The sequence below is a fragment of the Sitophilus oryzae genome, unplaced genomic scaffold, assembly GCF_002938485.1.
Source record: "Sitophilus oryzae breed Bouriz unplaced genomic scaffold, Soryzae_2.0 scaffold_177_pilon_pilon, whole genome shotgun sequence".
NCBI lineage: Eukaryota > Metazoa > Arthropoda > Insecta > Coleoptera > Curculionidae > Sitophilus > Sitophilus oryzae.
In genome coordinates, this window is record NW_022146479.1 from 6,800,873 (window position 1) to 6,825,509 (window position 24,637).

At 31.6% G+C, this 24,637-nt stretch overlaps 4 protein-coding genes across 6 annotated transcripts; 1 reads left to right on the top strand and 3 right to left on the bottom strand.

The window, feature by feature from the left end:
- Positions 1-208: 208 nt before the first annotated feature.
- On the bottom strand, positions 209-3,512 carry LOC115882270 (glutaryl-CoA dehydrogenase, mitochondrial). Its single transcript, XM_030900216.1, has 10 exons — positions 3,344-3,512; positions 3,029-3,120; positions 2,917-2,946; positions 2,294-2,428; positions 1,402-1,635; positions 1,205-1,334; positions 865-1,142; positions 614-788; positions 389-549; positions 209-337 (listed from the first exon to the last, which is right to left on the bottom strand). Exons 2-10 carry the CDS (start codon positions 3,099-3,101, stop codon positions 276-278), a joined length of 1,278 nt encoding a protein of 425 aa, XP_030756076.1. The 5' UTR covers positions 3,102-3,120; positions 3,344-3,512; the 3' UTR covers positions 209-275.
- Positions 3,497-11,020, top strand: LOC115882272. Of its 3 annotated transcripts, none has more exons than XM_030900217.1 (6): positions 3,497-3,623; positions 4,329-4,512; positions 6,091-6,366; positions 7,120-7,203; positions 10,412-10,710; positions 10,763-11,018. In XM_030900217.1, exons 1-6 carry the CDS (start codon positions 3,613-3,615, stop codon positions 10,935-10,937), a joined length of 1,029 nt encoding a protein of 342 aa, XP_030756077.1. In that variant the 5' UTR covers positions 3,497-3,612; the 3' UTR covers positions 10,938-11,018. The 3 variants fall into 3 exon arrangements, with proteins under 3 accessions (XP_030756077.1, XP_030756079.1, XP_030756078.1); XM_030900218.1 differs by lacking the exon at positions 3,497-3,623 and adding an exon at positions 3,649-4,269 and having other exon boundaries at positions 10,763-11,020; XM_030900219.1 differs by lacking the exon at positions 7,120-7,203 and having other exon boundaries at positions 10,763-11,016.
- An 803-nt stretch (positions 11,021-11,823) lies between these two features.
- LOC115882203 (tyrosine-protein phosphatase 69D) lies at positions 11,824-20,093 on the bottom strand. The gene is made up of 8 exons (XM_030900106.1): positions 19,837-20,093; positions 19,614-19,779; positions 17,425-19,068; positions 17,063-17,304; positions 15,896-16,998; positions 13,247-13,879; positions 12,956-13,189; positions 11,824-12,522 (listed from the first exon to the last, which is right to left on the bottom strand). The coding sequence occupies exons 1-8, from the start codon at positions 19,922-19,924 to the stop codon at positions 12,457-12,459; spliced, it is 4,176 nt and encodes a 1,391-aa protein (XP_030755966.1). The 5' UTR covers positions 19,925-20,093; the 3' UTR covers positions 11,824-12,456.
- An 848-nt stretch (positions 20,094-20,941) lies between these two features.
- Positions 20,942-24,515, bottom strand: LOC115882291 (SWI/SNF complex subunit SMARCC2-like). Its single transcript, XM_030900259.1, has 6 exons — positions 23,439-24,515; positions 22,925-23,373; positions 22,582-22,872; positions 22,317-22,525; positions 21,698-22,068; positions 20,942-21,474 (listed from the first exon to the last, which is right to left on the bottom strand). Exons 1-6 carry the CDS (start codon positions 23,984-23,986, stop codon positions 21,306-21,308), a joined length of 2,037 nt encoding a protein of 678 aa, XP_030756119.1. The 5' UTR covers positions 23,987-24,515; the 3' UTR covers positions 20,942-21,305.
- Positions 24,516-24,637: the final 122 nt, after the last annotated feature.

Sequence of the window (24,637 nt, forward strand, 5' to 3'; positions counted from 1 at the left end):
GTATCGAGAGTACGGTGTTATGTGTGCCAAGATCTCTAACTGTGTTAGATCCGTAACCTTGTGGTTTAAAAAAATATAAATTATACTGGTACAAAGTTCATTAATTATATGAATTTTCTATCATTTATCTTAACCCTTTTAACAATTGAAAATCTATTATCATCAAAACCCACACACACATAGACATTGTAAAATCAAAGACGTTCTGTACAAACACAACAATTTATTTTAAAAATTCAAAGTTTTTACAATTTTTAGATCTTAAAATAAAAAAATTAGAATGCAGGAAGTCCTGTAATCGCTCTTCCCAAGACTAAAGCGTGTATATCATGAGTTCCTTAAAGAAAATTACCATTAGCAAACATAATGTACCAACATCTTCACCTACCTTCGTATGTGTTTACTGCTTCTAAGTTCATAACGTGTCTTATTATATGATATTCATCTTGAATCCCATTTCCTCCAAGTATGTCCCTAGCTGCTCTAGCTATTTCCAAAGCTTTCCCAGCATTATTCCTCTTTAATATTGAAATCATTTCAGGTGTATGCCTGTGTACAAAACAAAATCTCAAATCGATTACAAAAAAAAACAAGAGAATAGCATAAAACTTACAGGTTTTTATCTTTTAGCCTACCGACTTGATAACAAGCTTGCAAACCTAATGAGATTTCGGTGAGCATATCAGCGAATTTCTTTTGTATCAATTGGGTCTGTGCTAATGGTCTGTTAAATTGTTGCCTCTCCAGAGTGTACTGTCTAGCTACATTGAAGCAATGTTCGGCAGCTCCTAGAGCAATTTAAACATGTTTTTGAAAGGAGTTCTTTGAAAAAGAACATAGAATATCCCTCAAGAAGTAACAAACCTAATGTTCCCCACGCAATTCCGTAGCGTGCGTTATTCAAACAGCCAAAAGCTGCACCTATTCCGTTGGAATTGGGCAAAATGTGATCTTCGGGTACCTTAACATTGTCTAATAAAATCATTCCGGTTGTAGAAGCTCTTAAGGAAAATTTTCCTTCAATTTTAGGAGTACTTAACCCGTTCCCGTGTTCTTTTCTATTAACGATAAAACCTTTTATTTTAGAGCCATCGCATCGTGCCCAAACTATCAATATATCTGCTATTGGGGAGTTTGTAATCCTAATAAAAAACTTTCTACTTTCAGACCAGATGTTATCAAACATTACTAGACACATATTTACCAAGTTTTACTACCGTTTAGTATATATGTTTTCGAAGATGAATCATATGCAGCTTTAGTTTCCATTTTTCCAATATCACTCCCATGGTTTGGTTCAGTTAGGCCAAAACACCCAACCAAATTTCCTCTTGCTAATAAAAATATAATACAAAGATAACTTAAAAAATCATAAATAGAAAAATGCTGTGTATAGTCTACCCATTTCTGGTAAATATTGTTGTTTTTGTTCTTCACTGCCGCATGAATAAATTGCGCCCATAGCCAAGGAGGACTGCACACTCACGGCGGATCTGTACGCGCTATCAACTCTTTCAACTTCCCTTGTAAGTAAGCCATAAGCTACATTTGAAACTCCTGCACAGCCATATTCTTTAATAGTACATCCTAACACTCCTAATTCGCCTATTTCGTTAAGTATTTGCCTGTCAAACACTAAAAATTCAAATAATGTAAAAAAAAATAATATTTAATATAAATATACCATACTGCAATGAGTTAACTCACTAATAAAAATTAAATCTCGACAATTAAGGTGTTAATTTAGACATATTGCTTTGCAGCAATTCAAAAAGTTCTCTATAGGAATATATAGATTTTGCTATAAGCTTTGTGCATTCTCCACCGGTGCTGCCACCATCGGAGAACCATTTTTGCTTTTGATCAAATCGGTGTGAGAAGTTGTGAAGCTATAAAATGTTGTTTCGGGAGAGTTAAATATCCGGGAAAGTTGAGTTATTGATTGTTATTGCACCCAAAAACCACGTAATTAGACCCGCCTTTACGTGTTAACATTTTTTCGACAATTTTATTAACATTATTTGAAATTGTCACAACACAAAGCGACGCCAAGTTTGGGTTCTTTTTTCGCTTAATTTTTACTACCCGAAATAGCGTTACATCACACAAACCTCTTACATGAGTGTTTAAAGTTTTTTTTTATACAGAACAGAATACAAAGCTGAAAAACAGAACAGAAAAGTTCTTATTTCTGCCGTATGGAGCGCTGCGGTCGGAAATTTTAAAATCAACTGAAATGCACCAAGCCTATATGCATTAAAAGAAGATTATTAGGTTATTACCAAGTTATTACCTTCATTCCTATTTGCCAAGATGACTCTGGGTACTAACTTCTTTTGGCAATATTCCCTAAATTGGTCTCTAATAAGTTTTTCCTCGCTAGACAACTGACTTTCAAGGTTGAAGGCATCTTCCCAGTTAAAAGCAACTGAAATTAATAGACATATTTATAAAATGAAGCCTAACAGTTAATAACAATTAAATCTATTACTTTCTAAATTAATAAAATTTCCTAAATTATTAAATTTAAACAAAAAACGTTATTTTTGTGAAAAAAATATTTAGAATGTAGAATAAAAACTAATAATAAATTATAACAGTTAAAAAATTGAACCAAACTATTAAAATTAGTTTGTAAAAAATACTTATTTTCTATATTAGCAACAACAAATTAAGTAATTATTTTTATCCATTGCTTTACGCTATCTGTGTTGTTATTGATACAATTTAAACTTTATCTAAGAAAAACTATTTTTGTCCGAAAATAAAATATTTTCCTACACTGTATGATGCGATCGACTAGGTGACGTATTTAATAATGACCTAGAGTGATCTGTAAATAAACATTAGTCTCATGGAAATTTTATAAAAAATTCTTTTTCGGAAAATACTAAAAATATCTCTAAACATACATACCTTTATGTGAATGATTTTCTCTAAATGCATCGAATATAGGTTAAGAAAAACTTAAATTACTTAATAAATCTATTTTAAGATTGTTAGGAAAATTAAAAATAAAAAAGGATACTTTGGATAACTTTTTGAAACTCTTTCCCAGCTGGGGACAAAACCATCGAATTGAAAACCCTTCGAAATATCATTTTGAACTAATTTTAAAAACTACAAAACAAGTACGATCTTAAAAATATATTTGCTGTTCGTTCATTGTTATCAAGACAGTGTTGCAACTCGGTTCCGTGATAACTAATTTTACGTTAAAACATTTGTTAATAGTTAACTCTTATATCACGAAGAAAAAAATCAGAATAAATCGGAATGTGGGTCACAGCAGTTATTTGATCGAAAAAATAAAATAAACTAATATAAACACATGTTATATTACCCTTCACATCACACTCTATAATTTAATCGGATATTATCAAAGTATCACAAAATACGAGCGACTTAAATAGGACGTTTTCTTTTTCTGTCGCACCGTATTTTTATTAATACCGGTAAAACTACATGCATGTGTGGTATAACCTTACTGGTACTGCCGCAATTTCGTACTCAGTTTAAAAACGTCAACCAAACGTGGTACTCTAGCTCTTGTCATTTTTATCGAGTGTGTGTTTATAATGCGAATATCTGATCTAATACCGAGGAATTAAAATGCTGGCAAGGTACGCTCAAAAATTCAAATATAAATACGTTTTTACATCATTTCTAATGGACTGTATTTAATTAATAATGTTCTCAAATTCAAACGCGTCGCTCAATTTTTGCCGCGCTTTTTTTATGTGTTCCAATATATAGTTATTTCTGTAAATCCCTGGCGTTAATTGGTTTTATTTTTTTTTATTTTCCTTAAAATTGTTTGAACAAAAAACACAAATCAAGTAAATATAAAACCATGTCAATTTTTTCAACTCTCATGTCACGCTTTAATAAATTTACAAATGTATATTATCGACATAACGGAATAAAAACCTTAAATGTACTATGTAATTCCACAATAGACTTGGACTTTTAAGACCCAATAATTGAATATATGCTTTAAATATAATTGTGTACCGGTCCCATTCGATTTTCTATGAGAATTAATTTAAAATTAGAAAATATTATTTGTGGTCAAAAACAATAGTTTACCTACTTTAGAAATTAAAAAAATTATGTTAATAGTCAAACTGTTAATGAGCTAGTCTCTCTAGTTTATAGTTTATAACAAATAAATGTTTAAACTTAACTAAATACGTGGAGTAGAGTAATAATCACCGAGTAATATATCACACAGAAACCAATTGTACAACGACGTTGTAAAACAACAATGTAAAACAACAAAGTAAAACTTAAATCATGTTTTGTAATATGCTGTAAATTAATTTTAGGGACATTTTCTGCAGCTTAATATATCTTTGGTTGGTTCAGCTAGTTAATTGTGATGAGACCAATCAGCACTACTTGCAAAATGCCATTAGGACTTTAAAAAATTTAAAAACAACTAGGAATATCAGGAGAATTGATAAACATTTAACCAATGAATATAATGGTGGACTTAGCAGAAGTCATCAGGTACATAATTTAAACATAAGGGGTAAAGTAAACCGTAAAAATATTTCTAATATAATAAGGAAACAACAAATTATCTAGTTTTTAAGAAGTAGGAACCTACAAGCACAGGGTATTTCAAACAACAGGTGCCATCTCTCGTAGAGAGATTCCTCACGTAAAAATCAGATTTATTTCTGTATATCAAGATACGTCCGATTGTGCTCTGTTTCGGAGCTACAGGGAGTTAAAATCTTATTTTTTTTATTTATTATAATATTCCTAAAAGTGGTTTTAGTGATTCGAATGAAATTTTGAGGGTAAAAGTTACTGTAAGTGCGATTGATTTTAATGTAAAAAAAGTATCGATTGATTCATCCGGGACGTTCATTTTGGCTTTAAAATATGTAGCGCTTATAATAACTTTTACCCTCACAATTTCATCCGAATCACTAAAAGGCACTTGAAAAAAATAAATCGACAAAAATTAAGGCTTTAACCCCCTGTATCTATGAAACAAACAGAATCGTCGGGCCTATGTTCATATAAAAAATAAATCTTATTTTACGTGAAGAATCTCCCCACAAGAAGTGGCACATGTTTTTTGAAACACCCTGTATATATATGTACCTACTAATACTAATATACAGTGTGTCCCAGCCTGAGCGTGCATTAGAAGTTTCTAGAGAACTACAAAATCTAGATCGGAGATTTTTTGCACATTATTGTTTCACAACAAAATCTATCGATTAAAAATATTTTCAATATGGCGGCACTTCCGGAACTACCGGAAGTTGACAACAACTTTCTTATTTTAAATGGGTACACCAATTTTTTATTACAAACTTAAATTCTCTGTAAAATTTTATGAATTTTGATATCAAATACTCTGTATCTAACATTAACCGTTTGGATGAAAAAAATATTTAAAATTTTTGGAGGAAAAAAACTGCCTGTCAAAAAAAATCTATATAGCCTAAGCGACAAATTTAGTTATTACAACAGCCACTGTGGCATAAAGGAGAGACATGTGGCTTTCTATTTCAAAAATTAATTTAGTTGCTGTCAACTTCTATTTCCGGAAGTACCGCCATATTGAAACTATTTTTAATCGATAGATCCCGTTGTGAAACAGTAATGTGCAAAAAATCTCCGATCTAGATATTGTAGTTCTCTAGAAACTTCTAATTCACGCTCAGCCTGGGACACCCTGTATACCAATACTATATCTATACTAATATATACAATACTATCAAAAAGTTTTACATATTAGAATCTCCTCCAATCTATCAATCACCACCTGAATTTTTTTGCAACATATATACCATACGATCAAAAATTTTACGTATAAGAAACCCTACATATTACATATTATATAAAAAAAATCGCACTTATTTTATGGATTTTTTCTTTTTTACGCAAATATCTACGTATGTTAGTGAATTAAAAATAAATTAATTCGATTGGTATTTTTCTACAGAGTTCACGAACCGGTTTTAAAAGTAGGTAACAGCAATTCTGATTTTATACCTGGAAAAGTTTTTTCACTTTATAAAAAAAATATCTTGAGGCAATAAAGGTCAAGTATAATTCCTCTTGCAGGTCTCCGATGAGGTACCACCGTTGACGTTGACCAAAGGAGAACTAGCAGCTTTGTACCAGGAGGCTGTTAGGAAGGGAGAAACTTTAAAATTAGATACAGGCGATCACGAATATATACATGCCGCAGTTCATCATCTAGATAGCGAAGAATCGATAAAAGAACCCTTTTATCACGAAGAAAGCGCAGAAATTCCAACTGAAGATTCTGGATATTATTATTACTATTACCCCTTAAAAAGCTTCTTCGATAAATTAACCCATCCTACTGATGCCTCCGTAAGCAATTTCATTTTTGTTTGAAGGTGGCAGACAATATTACATTAAAAAACTGATATTTCGAACTTTCTTACTCTTTATTTTCACTCCCCATTCTCAAGTAAAGGACTCAAAATCTTTAGGCTACACGATTTATTTATTTTTTGTTTTGTTGTTTCCTCTGGGACATATATATATATATATATATATATATATATATATATATATTCTGGACATATATTATATATATATATATATATATATATATATATATATATATATATATATATATATATATATATATATATATATATATATATAGACTGTGACCCCTGAATATACATATTATTGATTTAACCAAAATGGCTTGGAAATCTTGGCACGCCCAATTCAATACTGCTATAACTGGAAATTTTTCGGAAAAAGGATTACAGACTTATATTTTATTTTAGTGGTATTACATTGAATTATTAATGCATTTCCCATACAGCCAGATATAAGAAAATACTAAGATATGAATTTTCATGATATGGTAGTATTGCAAGCGGTAAATAGTCACCTTTGTATTGATTTATAACCTTATCTCAGTTATGGCGGCGGTATTGAATTGGATGTGCGACTTGACTAAAATAAATAATATATATAAAAGTCTTTAGGCACAATCTTGGAATGTATGAATTTTTAAGTATCCACTTGATAACGGGGTGTAAAACAGAAAATAAAGATCAATTCATGTTTATTAATCAAATTAAACACAACTGATTTCATTTTTAGACTACTTATCATAAATACTTACACCCTCATAAGGAGCTTACCACATACAAACCTCCTTTTACATACCACTCACACCACCATCAGGTATGTAATATTAACAGATTAAAACACAAAAATACTTTTCATCCTAATCCTACTAATATTTGTATTATTAATAAATTATCCTACTCATCTTTTGATCGGTGTCTTAACTAGGGCGTATAATCAGAATAATAATACTACACAATCTTGATTTTTTTTTTAAATTAATTCGAGAAAGTGAAAGGTAAAAATACAGTGTTTCACCGAAAATTACTTTGGCATAGCAAAACGTACATTATTAAGATGTATAGATATGTAATTCAAAGCCAAGATGCTAGGGTTGCCATCTGCCCTTTTTTGGAACAAATTATCCTTTTGACTTTTTTTTGACCCAAAAAGTCCTTTTTATTTACGCATTTTCCCTGAAAAAATTATCTACAGCAACCAGCATTATTCCTTTTATCCAAATTTAAATAGACATGTTATAAAACTTATAAATAAATGTGTTTTTTCAGACGTCACAAAAGTATTAATTTTTACGACGTGACTGCAATATAAAAAAGACATTTTAATGCCTAGCAGTCTTTGGCCTAGGCATAAAGTAAAGTACTTTTACGGCACAAAAGTACCATAATATATTATTAAACTGACATAAGTGTCAAATTCAACGAATGTAACCATAATTTCTCGATACATAGTTACTTCCAGTACTTTTAAACCTTTTTATATTATTTGCAACGTTAGAAATTGTTTCAAAAATTATTTGTGAAGGTTTGAAAAAATAGCATGTTCTATATTATTCGGAGTAAAAATTACTTTTTGTGTTTCGCCTGTAATGGGCAACATTATTTTTTAGAACTCATCGTTTAATCTGAAATTATGGTTTAGACACAATATTAATAGGTTTAGGTTTTATTTTTAACAATTTTGATCTTAAAAGAGCTTTTCAAAATTTTAAAGTACCGATTTATAATCAGCAGTTCCCAATAAACAGGTTACACCCCTCCCTCCCCGGTCCTTTTTCATAGTCCAATGCAGGGTTGGCATGATTTAAATCAAATGATTTAAACCATGATTTAAATCGTGATTTAAATCAAGTGATTTTTTAAATTTTAATCATGTGATTTAAATCAAAAAATCAACTTTTTTAAAACTTCACAAAAAATCGAAAAATAACTATAAAAGTTATAAAAATGTGTCCTAGAAAACTATAAAAATATTTCTATAACATATATAGATATATACCCTATATCTATTCGTTAAATGAAATGTTACACTTACTATTGTAACGTTTAAATACGTTTAATAAATCGAGAAAAATTGTAAATGTTATAAAACTATATAAAAATGATTTGTATAACACATATACATATTACAAGGATATTACATATCTATTCATCAATTAAAATGTTGGACCGATTTTTGTAATTGGACCGATTTGTAAGTAATTTCGTATGAATCCATTAGACTTCTAAAGGGCAGGGATTTATTTTGAAATTTATGTACAAGTGACAAAAAAATGCTGTTCGAATAGATTCCATTCGCAACCTCTAGTGCAGAAAAAGGTTCTTTTGATGTTAGACTATATCTTCAAATCGTTGTCAGAAAATATGCTGTTTTAATCTTTTTATTTTACACTTTGACAATAGATAATACTAAAAAAAAAAAAAAAAAAAAAAAAAAAAAAAAAAAAAAAAAAAAAAAAAAAAAAAAAAAAAAAAAAAAAAAAAAAAAAAAAAAAAAAAAAAAAAAAAAAAAAAAAAAAAAAAAAAAAAAAAAAAAAAAAAAAAAAAAAAAAAAAAAAAAAAAAAAAAAAAAAAAAAAAAAAAAAAAAAAAAAAAAAAAAAAAAAAAAAAAAAAAAAAAAAAAAAAAAAAAAAAAAAAAAAAAAAAAAAAAAAAAAAAAAAAAAAAAAAAAAAAAAAAAAAAAAAAAAAAAAAAAAAAAAAAAAAAAAAAAAAAAAAAAAAAAAAAAAAAAAAAAAAAAAAAAAAAAAAAAAAAAAAAAAAAAAAAAAAAAAAAAAAAAAAAAAAAAAAAAAAAAAAAAAAAAAAAAAAAAAAAAAAAAAAAAAAAAAAAAAAAAAAAAAAAAAAAAAAAAAAAAAAAAAAAAAAAAAAAAAAAAAAAAAAAAAAAAAAAAAAAAAAAAAAAAAAAAAAAAAAAAAAAAAAAAAAAAAAAAAAAAAAAAAAAAAAAAAAAAAAAAAAAAAAAAAAAAAAAAAAAAAAAAAAAAAAAAAAAAAAAAAAAAAAAAAAAAAAAAAAAAAAAAAAAAAAAAAAAAAAAAAAAAAAAAAAAAAAAAAAAAAAAAAAAAAAAAAAAAAAAAAAAAAAAAAAAAAAAAAAAAAAAAAAAAAAAAAAAAAAAAAAAAAAAAAAAAAAAAAAAAAAAAAAAAAAAAAAAAAAAAAAAAAAAAAAAAAAAAAAAAAAAAAAAAAAAAAAACGTTGAAATTGACGCTTAATATCAGTTTAATAATATATTTTGGTACTTTTGTGCTTAGGCGTAAAAGTGATTTACTTTTATGCCTAGGCGTTGAAATGACAAAAATTAATACTCTTGTGGCATTTCAAAAAAATCCTTTTGATCTGAAGCGAGCGACTTTTTTTGCAGATTATATTGGTGACCGATGTCTGGGAAAATGACACGCGCCGTAGAATTGTTAATGTTGTCAGTATTGGGCAGAGTTATGACGATTTAACCATTTAGAATAAGAATTTAATTGGAATTAAGTCCTAATTATTTGGAAATCCGATTTAAATAATGTTTTCTATTAAAATCAAAAAAATCAAAAAAATCTGATTTAAATAAAAAAAATCATGATTTTTTCCAACCCTGGTCCAATGTCCTTTTTTTACTTTGCAAAGAAATGGCAACCCAACAAAATGCACCAAGTGCAAACAAATACATGAGAAAATATAATATTATTATTGTCTCTAAAAAAGACTACTGTACTACTGTTCAAGTACATGCCTCATGTATTTTTTTGCATTGAGTGGATCTCGGTGTTGAATAATGTATAGGTTCTCCCAGTTAGCCCTCAGGGGCACAAGTCTTGTGAGTACGGGCTTGGGAAACCCGAGGTACCCTAGCTGGATACTCACTTTGCTTCCACTTTTCTTGGGTGAGATCCCTTTTTTATTTTTTTTACCAATAATATATCAATCGAAGTAGTTATTTGCCGTGACACGCTCTGTTTAAGAACCGTTACGGCACTGATAAATATCTACCCGCTTTTTATTGTAATACAATTTTGTTGGATTAACATCTCGTATTTTAGCATAACATAACAATCAATCAAGAGACTAGTGCTATGAAGAAAGAAAAAAAACCATTGGAACCTCTTTTCATGGCAATTTCTGGATTCGTTGGCATGGCAGTCATGGCTTTAGTTTCAATGGTACTTGTTCCAAAATTTGGGATGAAAGGTAACCAAAAGCCAAAAAACGGTAACGAAAAGCTGGATGATTTGACGAAGCTCGCAATAAGGGCTATCGAAGGTCACTGTGCTGAGAGGTTTGCTTGTGAATTAACAAAGACCGCTAGGAGCTTTAGCATTGAGGATAATAGGTTTTATAAGTAACTTCCTATGAAAAATTAAATGTACCCTCTCTGAAATTGATTTTTTTAGATTACTAAAAAGAATAGCTCCGGGGACATTTGGAAGGTATATGAGTAACAGTGAAAAATATGCAAACAAACATCTAAAATGTACAGCGATTCCCTGTGCTAAGAAGAAACCCCCTCTCAGTAAAAAAACGACAGCCAGTCAGAAGAAAAAGACTAATTCGAACAAAAGACATTAAATATACCAAAGGTGCATTACTTATACTATTATTTATTTATTTATTGCAACGTAAATTAGTATTTTTGTAAAGAATAACATTTTTTTCAAAATCGAATGGTAGTTTCATTTCCAATTATTACGCGATAGTATATTTATTTTGTATAGATTATCAAATTACATTTAGTTAAGAAACCCAATAAGAAATTACGTACACAAAATACGTGTAAATTAATGAAAAAAAAATACAATAGACCAACCCTAACCAAAAGTTTTATTGCGTAACCTTTGTATTTTCACGTGAGCTGCGCTTATTGATTTATATTGACCACTGAAATACAGCAACTAATTAAATAGATTGAATGAATTATTTTAATCAAGTTTTTTAAGATTTTATTATCAATTTTTTACCTATTTGTTTTTCACAAAAACTATCCATTTTACTGTTTTTTTTATTATTACTATTTCGTATTTACCACTATTTTGTATTAGGTATTTGGAGATTTAATTTGAGAATATAACAGCTTACTTTATTTTTTTAGTGTTATATAGGTGGAACATGTTACAGTTTAGTGCTAGAGCACTATGGTATACCCCGTATATATTTTTATTTATACAGCATATCATTAGGGATAATTTTGATGTAGGGATGAAAAACTAACTATAGGTGTATTATGTGTACGATTTTTATTATCAGAAATAAAAAAATTAGAAGTCAACTAAAGTTAAAAATATAAATAAATATTCCTTAGCTGCATAAATTCCGTATAAATTACAGTCTTAATTTTGTATTTCACCTAGAGATAATAATATCAACTTATATACAAGAATAACATACAAAACTGACGAAGACACACTGATAAAAGTAAAATCTAGGCAAAAAGCACTACTGATACCAGATTGAACAACCTCTCACACCATCAGTTTCAAAACTGATATAAATTGCTTATTTTTTCCTTTCAGTTCATTCTAGATATGAGAGACAATTCGAGAGTTTCGAGATTCAAAAAATACAAATTATTACCATATAAATTTCATCACATAAAAGAAAGAAGGAAGCCTGTCTTCACGATTATAAAATATTTCACAAATACTATATTTATTTTTAGTCCAGTGTTAATTATTCGACAAATTAAACGCGAAGACAAAAGAGTTACATATATATATATATATATATCACAAAACAAAACAGCTGGTGGAGCAGCTAAAAACGTGCTATACTTTTTTAAAACTTACAAGCTCCAACTATAACATAAATTTATATTGATATGAATGTGAAGATTGAAATATATTAGTAATCCGACATGCAGTTAAAAAAAGTTGAGCACAGATTCCCGTTTTCTGCGGTAGAGTTTGTTCATTATTAGTTATTTTATCTTCTGAAAATGGAATAATCTCATTACAAATACTAGGGATATATGATATACAAAACTGGAGCACATATAAAAATATCTAGACATCCTTTGAAGCCAAACTGCGTGGCTTAATTCTGGAATGACAATTTGAACATATGGCACACAAAAAATGGTTGATTTTTTTTCCTATTCACACAAGCCATGAAGTTCTGCATAATTAACTATGGCTCTATGCAGGAACTCATATTGTGCCTAAAAAAGAAAATACACATGGCGACCCAGAACGTTGAAACGTTGAATTAAAAAATTAAGGAAGGAGCATATCTACAAGCTTGGGTCAAACGCGATGGGCGATTAACATGGCTGGCTTAAATTCTGGTTTATCAGTGTCATTCTAATTTTATATGAAACGTGTAAAAATATAATCTAGGGCCGACTCAATATCTTTCTTTTTAATAGCTCTGAATAAAACCAATTATTGTAGAAGAATAATAAATAACAAGACAAACTCAGAAAAACCTAACAAGTCGGCAAAATTTCAAATCAAATTCAAATGTGTGAATTCAAAGGCCAAACAAAATTAGCAAAAATGGGGTGCCATATGTCGTTTCCGCCTCTAATGCGTGACTATAAATGATATACTCTTTCCATAGTCTTTTTATTCATAGATTTCAAAGGTACTTACATATGAATTAATAAGAGCCTGGCGTTGGGACCTGAGCTTTCTAGTAACGGTAAAAACATCCACTCTGCCCTCTGTTCTTAGCTGTTGCACCAAAATACTTAACCCCACAAACATTGAACTTCTGTCTGCTCCCAAATTGCAATGGACTACCATAGAAGGAGAGCAGCCAGTTTTAATAACAGCAGTTTGGGAATAATCAACCAGCTCAATTAAACCTCTAGTAACTTCAGGAACCTACAAGCAAAAGCCATAAATTAAGTTGCAACTGTACAAGATATCAATTCAACATACCTCTCCATCTACCGTAGGCCAACCATGATACTGAAGGTGAGTAACTTTGTGCTCTTCATCTCTTCCTTTTACATAGAACTCCCTTTTCGTATAATAAGGACAGGTCTCCGCTTGGGCATACCTGACAGTAATATGATCGTAGCACGCCTCTGTACCTTCTTCAGGCCAGTAGCGTGCGCATTTGTTTTCGCCAAGTTCAGAAAGCATCACGATGACGCTGATCCCCTGTTCGGAGATCATTCTCCAGAAATCAAGGATGGTTTGTTCCATAGGGTCTTGACTGATAATAAAAGATTCGCTATTATCGTATCCCTCGATAAACGAGGCGTTTATGTAAGTGGAATGTTCTTTTCCTGACTGAGGAGTTAAGATGACACGATTTCTGTCATAAGGTATGACAGACTCAGAACGATTTTTATCCCTGTTTTCTTCCCCGCTAGCTACAGAACAGGACTTCCTATCTTCAAAAGCGTTCACGATATTTTCAAACTCTTCTTCTAGCTTGCACTTATTCTTGTCTTTGTTTATTTCGCGTATCTTGTCAACAGTGGTTTTCAGTTCGTTTAAAGCTATCTCCGTATCGCCATACTGTGCTACTTCCATCAAGGCGCGATAGATAAAAATGTATTGTTTCTAAGAATAAAGAAAAATGTAATTACATACCTAAAACTAGCAGTTTTCCTATTATATTATTTAAAAAAAAAGTTTTTTAGTGTTTCAACAATATAAAATATAACTCATTATTATTGGTAGAGAAGTTTTATATAGATGAAAAAAACACATACAGGATGTCTGAGAAATAAGTGCAAATATTTTAACAGGTAGTATTGCTCGACCCCAGAATCACGCCCATGAGGTTTTATTTGCGAAAAGTTATTTTAAGTAATTCGTGAGTGATCAAAATAAATCTATGTCTTGACTATACTTTAAAACATTTTCGCTTTTTTAAATGGCACACCCTATACTTATTTTTTCAGATTTTAAAATACTCTTAATAATAAAATATTGAGAATTCCACCTTCAGAAACATTAATGTTAATAACATTATGTATTTTCTACCAAAGCGAAAATAGTTATTTTTTAAACATGAATACAAGCCTAAGCTACGCCGGCTTTGCACACGTTCCGACAGTTGTATTTAATTCTATAGTATTTGATGGTCCACGAGTTCCACGACTATTTTACCACAGATTATGCAGATTATAAATTTTGTTTTTTCTTTATTGTTTTTCGTGGTTCCAATTTTCGTAATCGGGCACTGGTTAAGTTACTAGTTTGCGCACATAGCACGCCCACTTATGGCCTCTAAAATTGTGCACAGCGCCTGACCGCACAGTTATTAGAGAGATATCGGAAAACCGAATAGCGTCATGCAGTATTTACGCGTACCTTATCATGGTTACGATATGCGCGAGTCAATTTTTAACGCAACGCCCGCTAATAACGTTACCGCCTGACGTAATTTGCGGATCAATTACACTAAGCGCTATTTCTAAATAACGTTTAAAAATTGCTTAAATGGGCATGTGCGGGTATTTGACAATTTGACAACCGGGGCCGGCCGGCGAGATCTTTTATTTTAGGTTATGTTTGAATTGTTTTGAATTATTACTTCAGTTTTATTAGGTAATTTAATATTTAAGTATTAATTAAGGGATAAATTTTAATTAAATAAATATGCCCCAAAATATGGATTCCACCTCTTCCAATATTAAAGAACCTATAAAGAGGCTTAGGTTTACAGCAGATGACGACTTAGCCCTTCTAAGAGAATTTGTTGCTTGTTGCCTTAAACCCACTGGCAGACGTTGAACAATAAAGCACTGTGAATAAGCACTTTAGCCCTTTAGTTTTAAAATACCTAGTTAACAAAACAATTTCAAAGTTTTAAATTCAAAGTTAGGTTAAGTTTAAATAGCGGACGCGACGCATTTCAGATTGATCATCAATCATTCTTTCCGATCCGATAACTATAAATGAAGAGAGTTAATAGAGAACAACGGCATACGGTCGAGTCGGCCTACAAACACGTAAATGTTTACGTACGCATGCGCATTTCTTATATTTTTTATTTTTTATACATGAAAAAGATTCTTTACGTCTACGTATACGTGCCAGCAGCGGCCGACTCGACCGTATGCCGTTGTTCTCTAATACCACCTCACGTAAAGGAAATAACACCTGGCCCTATTAACGTCCATGCACGCTATTCGGTTTAGCGATATCTCTCTGTTACGCTGTTTATTGTTATTGACGCGAGTTTATTTTTGCGCACAGGAAATTTTACTCGTTTGCACATCGACATAAAAAACAATTTTCGTACCACGAATTAGGGATAAGATTTTTATCTGTATACATATAGTATACTTAATCTGTGATTTTACCGGACCGAAGTATATGTAAAGGAGCTAATTTATTTATATTTCAATCTATTTCACTGCCGGAACCGGCACCGATTTTGCCGGTGTTTGCCGGTGCTCTAAGGGTGTAGAAATGTTAGGAAAACCATTAATTTTTGATATAATAAAATGACTTACAAATAAAAAAATATTTACATAGAGATTTATGCCATATTTAAAAAATATATTTATGGTATTAAAGAGTAGCTTGTATAGGACTTATATTTCAATCTAAGATCTGAATACTTACCAAGGACTGAACAAGGAAATTTCTTTGGTGTCGCAAATCACAAATGGTATTAAAAATGGAAACTTCTCCTTCTTCGTTTAATTGCTGAAGCAAACAATCCAGCGCTACCAGGGTTCCGGTTCGACCGACGCCAGCACTGCAATGAACCAAGATGCAACCTTTTTCTATAGAGTAGGCTTCGTTAACTCGTTTAATAAATTTAATGATTCCGTTTGGATGTTCAGGGGCCATGAAGTCCTTCCAAACCAGATAATGATACTGCCTTATTCGGCGTTCTTCAAGTTCTTTACTGTTTCCGATTTTGCAGACCCTTAAATCTCGTACAATATAGTCAGAATAGCGGATTTCTTGTATGTGTGTTACAGTGATTTTTCCAAATATCTTGTCGCCGTCGGTTTTGTCGGGCCAGTATTTTGCACACTTAGTTTTGCTGTATTCTTCTAGATTAGTTAACATAAGAATCATTTCCAGATGTTGTTCCCAAATCATTCGCCAGAAATCGTTTACATAGGTATCCATTGGGCCCTGAGCACAAATGAATTTTTTTCGTTCCTTGTAACCCATGACATAATTGGCGTTGATGTAATCTGACCCAGCAACGCTGTCAATCTGTGACAACTTCACTCTCGTCTGATCATAAGCTTTAATATCTGGATAACGATTTTTATATATATTTTCCTTGCTGTCTGATGCTCTAGTCGTTCGATCTGAAAACCGATCCGGTAGCAACTCAAACTCTTGCTGAAATCCATAATCTGAATCCCTGTGATGCTCTATATATGCTGAGACTAAATCTGCTTTATTCAGAGGAGTCATATCAGGTGGATTTAGGGAGACAAGTCTTTGACGGCCGCGCAGATTTCGCAATGATGTTCTAAACGTGATCATTTCAACAGCTTGAGCATGGGCTTGTTTAGTATATTGATGAAGAATACAGAGGACGCCAAGAAGCAGCAAAATAACTACCATCAGACCACACAGAACTTGAAAAACGAGACTCAGAGTTTCAGCTTGTGGAGCTGTTAATACTTCTGGACCTGGATTCATCATATCTAAATAACTGCTGTATGCTGCCATGTACAGAGGATCCGAATTAGCATGCACTACAACATATTAATTTAATGAATAAAAAAGAAAATTAGATCAAAAATTATTAAAAAGAATTACCAATAATTTCGACAAAACCAGTATAATTGCTATTGATATCTAAGTTTCCATCATAAGGTGGTAACGGATCACTAAGAATATCATCCCTTCTGACCCTGTTAGAAATACTTTTGTTTAATTTTCTGTCTTTATCTACTCTGGGTGTGTTGTAAGGTCGTAAACCAATACATTCATCACATTCAGTGTTTGAGGAGTTGAACATTTGGTCGTCACCAAGAAATATTTCTTGGTGGAATGTTGTGCTACAAACAAATGACCTTAATGTTGCCTTCCAGTGTTAGGAAAGAGTGTAATAAAAAATAAATTTTGAACATGATCAGTATTATATAAGGTGTTATGCAAAAAAATAAAAATATTCAAACCTTGGAAACATTTCTGCAACATAAGCTCCTCCTCTTGGAGTCCTGTGTGCTTCTTGGTATGAAACTATAGTAAGGTCTTCAGGGGTTGGCAACTCTGACAGTTTTTGTTGATCCTCCATTCTAACTAAATAGATTCTGTAGCAACATATCGGTCCATTCCGTTCAGATATTCTTGGCATTATCAACTTAAACAACCACTTGCCCTGTTCTTCCATTTTCTGCCAGTGTATTCTGGATATTTTTTGTTTATCCGGCAAGGTAGGTGGCATAGTACAAGATAATGTGACCTCGTGTCCATTTTTTCTTAATCTGGTAACCCCCGATATTCTAACTGTATAATTAGTGTTAGCTGACACATTGTAAAATCGCGTATTTAACGTTTTTTCACTAGTGCTCGTCACTTTAGGTCCCCATGTAATGTGCTCCAAGACTCCTTGTTCATTTATATATGCAGCACTTCCCTCTAAGTTCACGTTGTAAGACTGAATTATTCCGTGAGACTCAGTTGGGGGACCCCAGGAGACATAAACAAAATTTTTGTGACTTATATTGTCAAATCTACATTCGACAGAGGCATTTGATGGTGGTCCTGAAATGCCGTCCATAGTAGTTCCATTAACAATTTCAGACCACGGGCCACATTCTCGGCTGTAATCGCTACATGCCGCTACTTGAAAACTGTAAGTTGTAGCTGAATCTAAGTCGGAAAACATATAAAGACTGTCCCCAGCAGGCTGGCTAGCCTGCAGTTTAGGAGATGAATTGTAAGGCTTGAGAATAAGATCGTAATAATGGATGTGATCGCGGAATTTGTTTGGGGGCATGCTCCATTTTATTGTTATGCTACTTGACGTCACTCCAGTAACAGTCACTTCTGGGGTGAATATAGGCTCCTCATCCAGCATTTTAATAGGACTACTAATAGCAGGAGCACTTTCACCCTGAGGATTCATGGCCTTTATAATAACTGTATAGAACGAATTACTTTTTTCTACATTAAATGTCAAATTATTCTTAGTATTATTTATATCTGATCTATAAAACAACCATTGGGTGTCATTATCAGACTTATATTGAACAAAATATTTAAGCTTGTCAGGGCTGTTTCCATCATTAACAGTCCAATTTAAAAATATTTTATTGGTACCTATAGGTTTAATAACATCAATTTTTACTTCTGGTTTATCCAATACTAATATAGCAGTAGAGGCATTAACTACATTAATTTGTGTTCCGGCAACACAGGTATAAGTGCCGTTATCTTTTTTTGTTACTTCAATAGTCAAAGTTGAATTGGTCAAAGTTTTATTAATAAAAACGTTGCTCCACATGTCACTAGGTAAATTGTTGCCATCCTTGTACCAGCTGATTAATTCTATGGGGTATCCTTGGATTAAACAAGTCAAATAAGTAGTATTATGAATAGTCGTGTAGACTGGTGCAGATATTTCTATAATTTTAGCAGCTTTTGTAACATTAAGTATGATCATATTCAAGTCCATATCGCTTTCGTTTTTATCAGCTACATGACAAACATATTTGCCTACATGATCAAAATTAATATTTAGAACATGTAAAATTGAAACTTCAAACTTATTGCCCGTTTCTTTGTTTATATTTTCACTTTCCATTTCACATATAAATCTAAAATGGGCCACGCAATTTAATAAAATAATAAAAACTTGCTATTTTCTAGTTACAGGGTAAGTCTTAAATAAATAAAAACATTTTTAGGGGTGGTAGGTATATTTGGACCCAAGAAACACGTTTTTTCGTGAAGATAAATTGAAAATACATATCTGTATTTTTCAAAAAAAATATCTTGATAATACATTTAACAAGAGCAGCAGATTAAATTTAAATCAAAAGAACGACAAGAGAAAAAATGCAGTGGTTCTTAAAATTAACCTTTAAAAATTAAATTCCAGTTAAATTAAAAACCAAAATCCAGTGGCTCTCAAAATTTAGGCTTAAAAAATTTATTTATTTTAGAAAATAAACGACTTCTTTTATGTTCAAAGTAAAATAACTGGGCTATTTTGGACTTATTTTAAAAACGGCAAAGAGAAAATATATTTTTTATTTTATGGAAATCTACCAACCTTGCACAAGATATTTGCACTTATTTAAGACTCACCCTGTACAATTAAAATATAACTTATTTTGTAATAAATTTTGGCAACACTTACCCCTCCTGATCAGAAACATTCTTATCATTAAAAGTCCACAACATTTTACTAGACATCCATTTGGTTTTGCAAATAATTGTAACATTCTCACCTAAGGGTAAGTTTGTAGGGTTGTCATATTTTAGCACTTCGATGGTTATATTTAGGTCTTTATCAATGTATTCATCTAAAAAATACGTACCGAAAATACATAGTCTAATTTACAATAAGTTGAGATACCTACCCACTGGATTTGCATATACCAAGGGATAAAGAAGTAAATACAAAATCACTTTAATTGTCGGGAAGTAATGATGGGCTTGGCATGACATGGTGCTGTAAGTACTACCCTAAGTTGCACTTTTTTTAATAATTTAAGCACTAACTTTCGGAAAAGTATCTAATAAACCGATTTCATTTCTTTGGTACTTTTATAACTGAAAGGGTCGACATTTTTCCAAAACAAATCGCCGACTACTTTGTTATTGAAGCCATATTGAATCCAATTGTGGAGATATGTCATAGAGGTCACCACTGTGTCTAGCCAAAGAGCCTCTATTTTTTAATTACCCATAGAATACATACATTTTCCCCCAAAAAAATTATCACAAATTATGAAATTATTAGCACTTTTTTAAATAAAAATAAGTAAGAACGAATAATGAAATATTAACCATTCTTTATAAACAGATACATAACTTAGGAGTTCAAAATGGCCCCCCCAGAGTTCCTATGGGTCTCTCCCCTATTATTATCAACATTAATAATAAAAGGGGCACTAGGCACCTAGTTAATTATTTTATGCTAGGCGCTAGTAAAATAAATAACGGAGATTATTATCTAGCTAAGTCATTCCATATAATATTCATATTCTATGGAATAAAGTATCCAGGTTTCATAGGGTTTTATAGCTAGAATCCGTAGATTGTAAAATTACCGTTATATTATTACCCATAATAGACTTCAGATACGTAACAGAAATCCTGCAGGAGATAGTATGACTTCGTAATACAAGGGTAATACAGTATAACCGAAAAAATAACGTCATAATAGACATGCTACTTTGGAGAGTGACATCCCCACAGTCCCGAGTTACCAAGTATTAACACGAGAGAATCTGATGACGTTCTGCGTTCTGTAGTACTGGATAATGGATTAGAGAAGTTCTATATTATATTGAATATTTATTCGTTTCAGTTTTTATCTGAGTGTATAGTAATTTGGAATAATTTAAAATCTAAAATATTAGTGTTAAAATTAAAGAAAAAATGGTAGGTACGTATATATTTTTCCATTAAGATGATGGAGGTAGCACAAATAAAACAATTTTCTTTTAGAGATAAAAAGTATTTAGTTCAGACAAAACATAATATATATTTCCATATTTCTTTTTCATCAAAATAAATTAAAGATAAAATTCCTTTGATACAAAGAGTAAACAAAAAGTTCGAATAATAAAAAAAGTAAAAAAGTGGCGTCCCTGAATCTAAAATATTTGAGAAGAAATTTTCACTTATTTTAATTTTTTTTTAAATTTCTCAATAAAGCATATGTACCAATTTTTAAGTAACTTTGATGTTATCAAGCGCTGACACTTATGTCTCCTGATATTTTATTAGTTGAAACAAATATGATATATGAGATGGTAAAATGCCATTGGTAAAGTAACTAAGAATAATGTCTTGTACATTACTATTATGATAAATAAATATATTAATCAATATGGTGATGGGGTTGTGCTTGAGGGGAGGAGACTGCTGATGCTTGAGGCGATGGGGGAGTCGGAGTAGTACTGGCACCAGTGTCGCTTGAATTAGAACCATCACTTTGTCCTGATGATGGCACTTGTTGACCCGACCACTGTCCTTGATCTACTTGTAATCTAAAATTACAAAATAATAGAGATTAAAATTAGAGAGCAAAAAATTACTACTTGTGATATTTTCATAGTAAAATTTTAAAAAAAGTATAGAGCGATCAACAATGATCGGAATAGTTGGCAATACATTGAGCCAACTATTTCAATAATTTTTAATTACCCAGTATAATCAAAGTACAAACAATAAATAGAGACTCATTACTCTTCTGCAAATTATAAAGTTTACCTTTGATGGGCTTGTTGTCTCGCCCTAAATTCCGCAGCTTTAAGCTGCTCTAAATGGAACTGTTGCCTCTCTGTGATCAACTGCTGCCTTTGGTACTCCAGACCTTCTCTCTCCCTCTCCATTGTCGTTTCCAATTCCTCGAAATGGCGCAATTTGATTTCTAATTTTTTCATTTGTGTCTCTACCAACAGAGCGACGAGAGATTTGATTTTTCTCTCTTCTACCGCCGCCAAATGTTTAGCTTTTATAGCCGCGGACGCCAACGCTGCGGCTGCTGCGCTTTGCATTTCGCTGTCTTTTATTGCCTTCTCTGGTTTAACATCCCCGCTATGCATTTTCTCGTCTTTTTCACCCTCAGGTTCAGTCTTAACCTAAAGTCATTAATCCCAGTAAGTTTATTTATTTAACACTAAAATAGTAGTTTCCGCGTGCATATATGAGGGAAAAAAATCAGGTGGTTGCTTTTTCAAAAATAGAGGTTTTACAGATAATTTTTTTCGATTTGACATTTCCCTAGAAAGTTATTATTAATAAATTTTTTATATGAAAAACCTTCCTTATTTTTCAAAACACAGTCACTTTCCAGTGATTTTTTACACTTGATGTACATTTTGTCTACCTTTTCATCTTTGTTTTCTGCAGATTTCTTCTGTGCTTCAACAGACTTGTCACAATCTTTGTCTTCCTTCTTCAACCTTTCTTCATCCTCCTTTTCAGGCACAGTTCCAGCTATTCCTGATAGGGCTAAATTAGCTGCTGGGTCATATTTACCCTCTGCAGATGCAGCCTCCACATTTTTTAAGTGGGCGTCCATTACAGCTGCGGGAACTATTTAAGAAACTAATATTTAAGAAGGGCTTTTATAAGAAATTACATATCCCTACCTTCATCTTTAATAGTAGCAAATTCACGCATAGCAGATTTTGCTGCTGCTGCAGCAACTCTAGGGTCAACAATAGAAGCCAAGAAAGCTACTGTTGACATGATTGGGTTTCCAGCCTTACTAAATGGAATGGGTTGATAAGCTAATGGACCAAGAGCACCTCCTGCTTCTGGATCTTCCAAATATGGATCTTCAATTGGTAGTCTCAGAAAATGTAAAATACATTCATCCTGGGTTCTAGAACCCACATGTTCACAAACTTTGTTCCAATCATCTTTATACATTTCCAGACCTATTAACATATAAATATTGCAACTGGCAAAAAAAAGATATTTCCATATTACCTTCAAGCAAAAGAAGTGTTTCTTGTTCTGTCCAATCGCGAGTTAAAGAAGCAGCATTTTTATTCCTGAGAATAGCTGGTTTCTTGGCATACTGATCTAGTTTTAAGCCAAAACTGGCCAACGGTTCAGGAGCTTCTAGTTTTCTCGTTTCTTGAGGTTTGTCCAGGTCAAGTAAACTTTTAGCTGCGCTAGGTTGTGGCGTTTTAGGTGGATTTACAGGCTGTAAACCAGATGGAGTATCCGAGAGGATATGGAAATGCGAAGTAGGTGGTGGTCCCATTGCAGTCGGTCTTGAATCAGTATCCACCTGGTAATTTATAAGACCCCATTGTTCTAGGAATGAATGAACTCTCATTATAGCACAAACATCTCCAGCCAAATTTCGCCTGCAAGCTGTGCTAGTTATGTACTCAGTTGGATTTAATCTATAGGTATCAACCATAAAATTTCTGGAAGAAAATGCTTGAATTAATTAAAGAGGACTGGTAACCATAAAATCTTATCAGAATATTACCTGTAAGCAAGATATATTTCAGGCGTTTTTGACTTATTTTTACTGTTAAAAAATTCTGGCATAGCTCTTTTCTCGATTTCATGGATGGAGTTATAATCAAACCAGGCTGAATATGAAGGAATTATAATATGATGAGTTTGTTCTGTCACGTTATCTTCTTGTCCCTCATCCTGCACATTGCTTTCACTAGTTTTTCCTGTCTGAGAGTTTTCCTCTCCTTCCTCAAGTTCCGTAATAGACCCCCCTTTCAGGGGTTGTAACTCATGATCTTTTTTAGCAACTGGCTGACTATTTGGAGAAGGAATCACTTCAACAATATTGGGCTCAGGAACAGGATCTTCCATATCTTTGGTTAAGTCTTCCTCGTCATCTTTGCTACCCTTTTTGCCTATGATTGGGCATCTTCCACTTTTTCTTTTACCTAATTTTGATGGAGGAGACGGAGATCTTTTTCTTTTACTCTCGCGTTTCTTCTTATTACGATCTTCGGGTGAATTTACCAAGTCTTCTTCTGGACTTCCATCTATTTTTGGCGCAATTGAAATCATAATGTTTGTACTACTCGTTTACCTGTAATACGTTCAAATCCTGGCGCCTAACTCTTCTGTAACACTCAATTTATAATGTTATTAACCACCAAGCGTTGTTTTTATTCATGATATTACTATTAACTGCACTACTTTAGACCCTACCAAATCATGTTCTTTATGCCTTAAGAGGATATAAATATTACCCTGGTATTTATTTACATATTATATAAGCAAATATATAAACAAAATTTCAACTTATGCTCTCAATATATTTTTTCCGGCAACTATAACCATATATCCATTATCAAATCACTATTTTTACAATCAATTTGTACTTTAGAGGCTCGCCACAGGCTTGCAAATGGACAGATTATATTCTATGATTCTATCCCTTTCACTATTTATCTAAATATAATGTAGAGAAAGAATGAGTTACGATAGGGGGTACGGTTTGAATATAAAGCGTTCAAACAACCCCTGAAGTGCCTCAACCCTCAACCCCAAATTGAATCGGCCATCCATAGAATAACTAACTGATCATTTTCACCGCTACTTCACCCATCTGCATATATGGTTGCATAACGAAGAAATCGATAGACAAAATACCACAAGATATCATCAAAATACAAAGTGGCTCAAAATTTCTATTTCTCTGCTCAAAATAAACAG

What these genes read in the sequence shown, in the direction of transcription:
- LOC115882203 (XM_030900106.1), bottom strand. Translation starts at nt 19,924, where the DNA reads ATGTCATGCCAAGCCCATCATTACTTCCCGACAATTAAAGTGATTTTG. An exon ending in GGTATATGCAAATCCAGTGG is followed by an intron (nt 19,780 to 19,836) that starts GTAGGTATCTCA and finishes CGTATTTTTTAG; the next exon opens with ATGAATACATTGATAAAGAC. An exon ending in GGCCTACGGTAGATGGAGAG is followed by an intron (nt 13,190 to 13,246) that starts GTATGTTGAATT and finishes TTTTGCTTGTAG; the next exon opens with GTTCCTGAAGTTACTAGAGG.
- LOC115882291 (XM_030900259.1), bottom strand. Translation starts at nt 23,986, where the DNA reads ATGATTTCAATTGCGCCAAAAATAGATGGAAGTCCAGAAGAAGACTTG. An exon ending in GAAATATATCTTGCTTACAG is followed by an intron (nt 23,374 to 23,438) that starts GTAATATTCTGA and finishes ATTTTCTTCCAG; the next exon opens with AAATTTTATGGTTGATACCT. An exon ending in TGCTACTATTAAAGATGAAG is followed by an intron (nt 22,526 to 22,581) that starts GTAGGGATATGT and finishes TTTCTTAAATAG; the next exon opens with TTCCCGCAGCTGTAATGGAC.
- LOC115882270 (XM_030900216.1), bottom strand. Translation starts at nt 3,101, where the DNA reads ATGATATTTCGAAGGGTTTTCAATTCGATGGTTTTGTCCCCAGCTGGG. An exon ending in AGAAAATCATTCACATAAAG is followed by an intron (nt 2,429 to 2,916) that starts GTATGTATGTTT and finishes TATTAATTTCAG; the next exon opens with TTGCTTTTAACTGGGAAGAT. An exon ending in ACAATATTTACCAGAAATGG is followed by an intron (nt 1,335 to 1,401) that starts GTAGACTATACA and finishes TATTTTTATTAG; the next exon opens with CAAGAGGAAATTTGGTTGGG.
- LOC115882272 (XM_030900217.1), top strand. An exon ending in GACTTAGCAGAAGTCATCAG is followed by an intron (nt 4,513 to 6,090) that starts GTACATAATTTA and finishes TTCCTCTTGCAG; the next exon opens with GTCTCCGATGAGGTACCACC. An exon ending in GAGGATAATAGGTTTTATAA is followed by an intron (nt 10,711 to 10,762) that starts GTAACTTCCTAT and finishes TGATTTTTTTAG; the next exon opens with ATTACTAAAAAGAATAGCTC.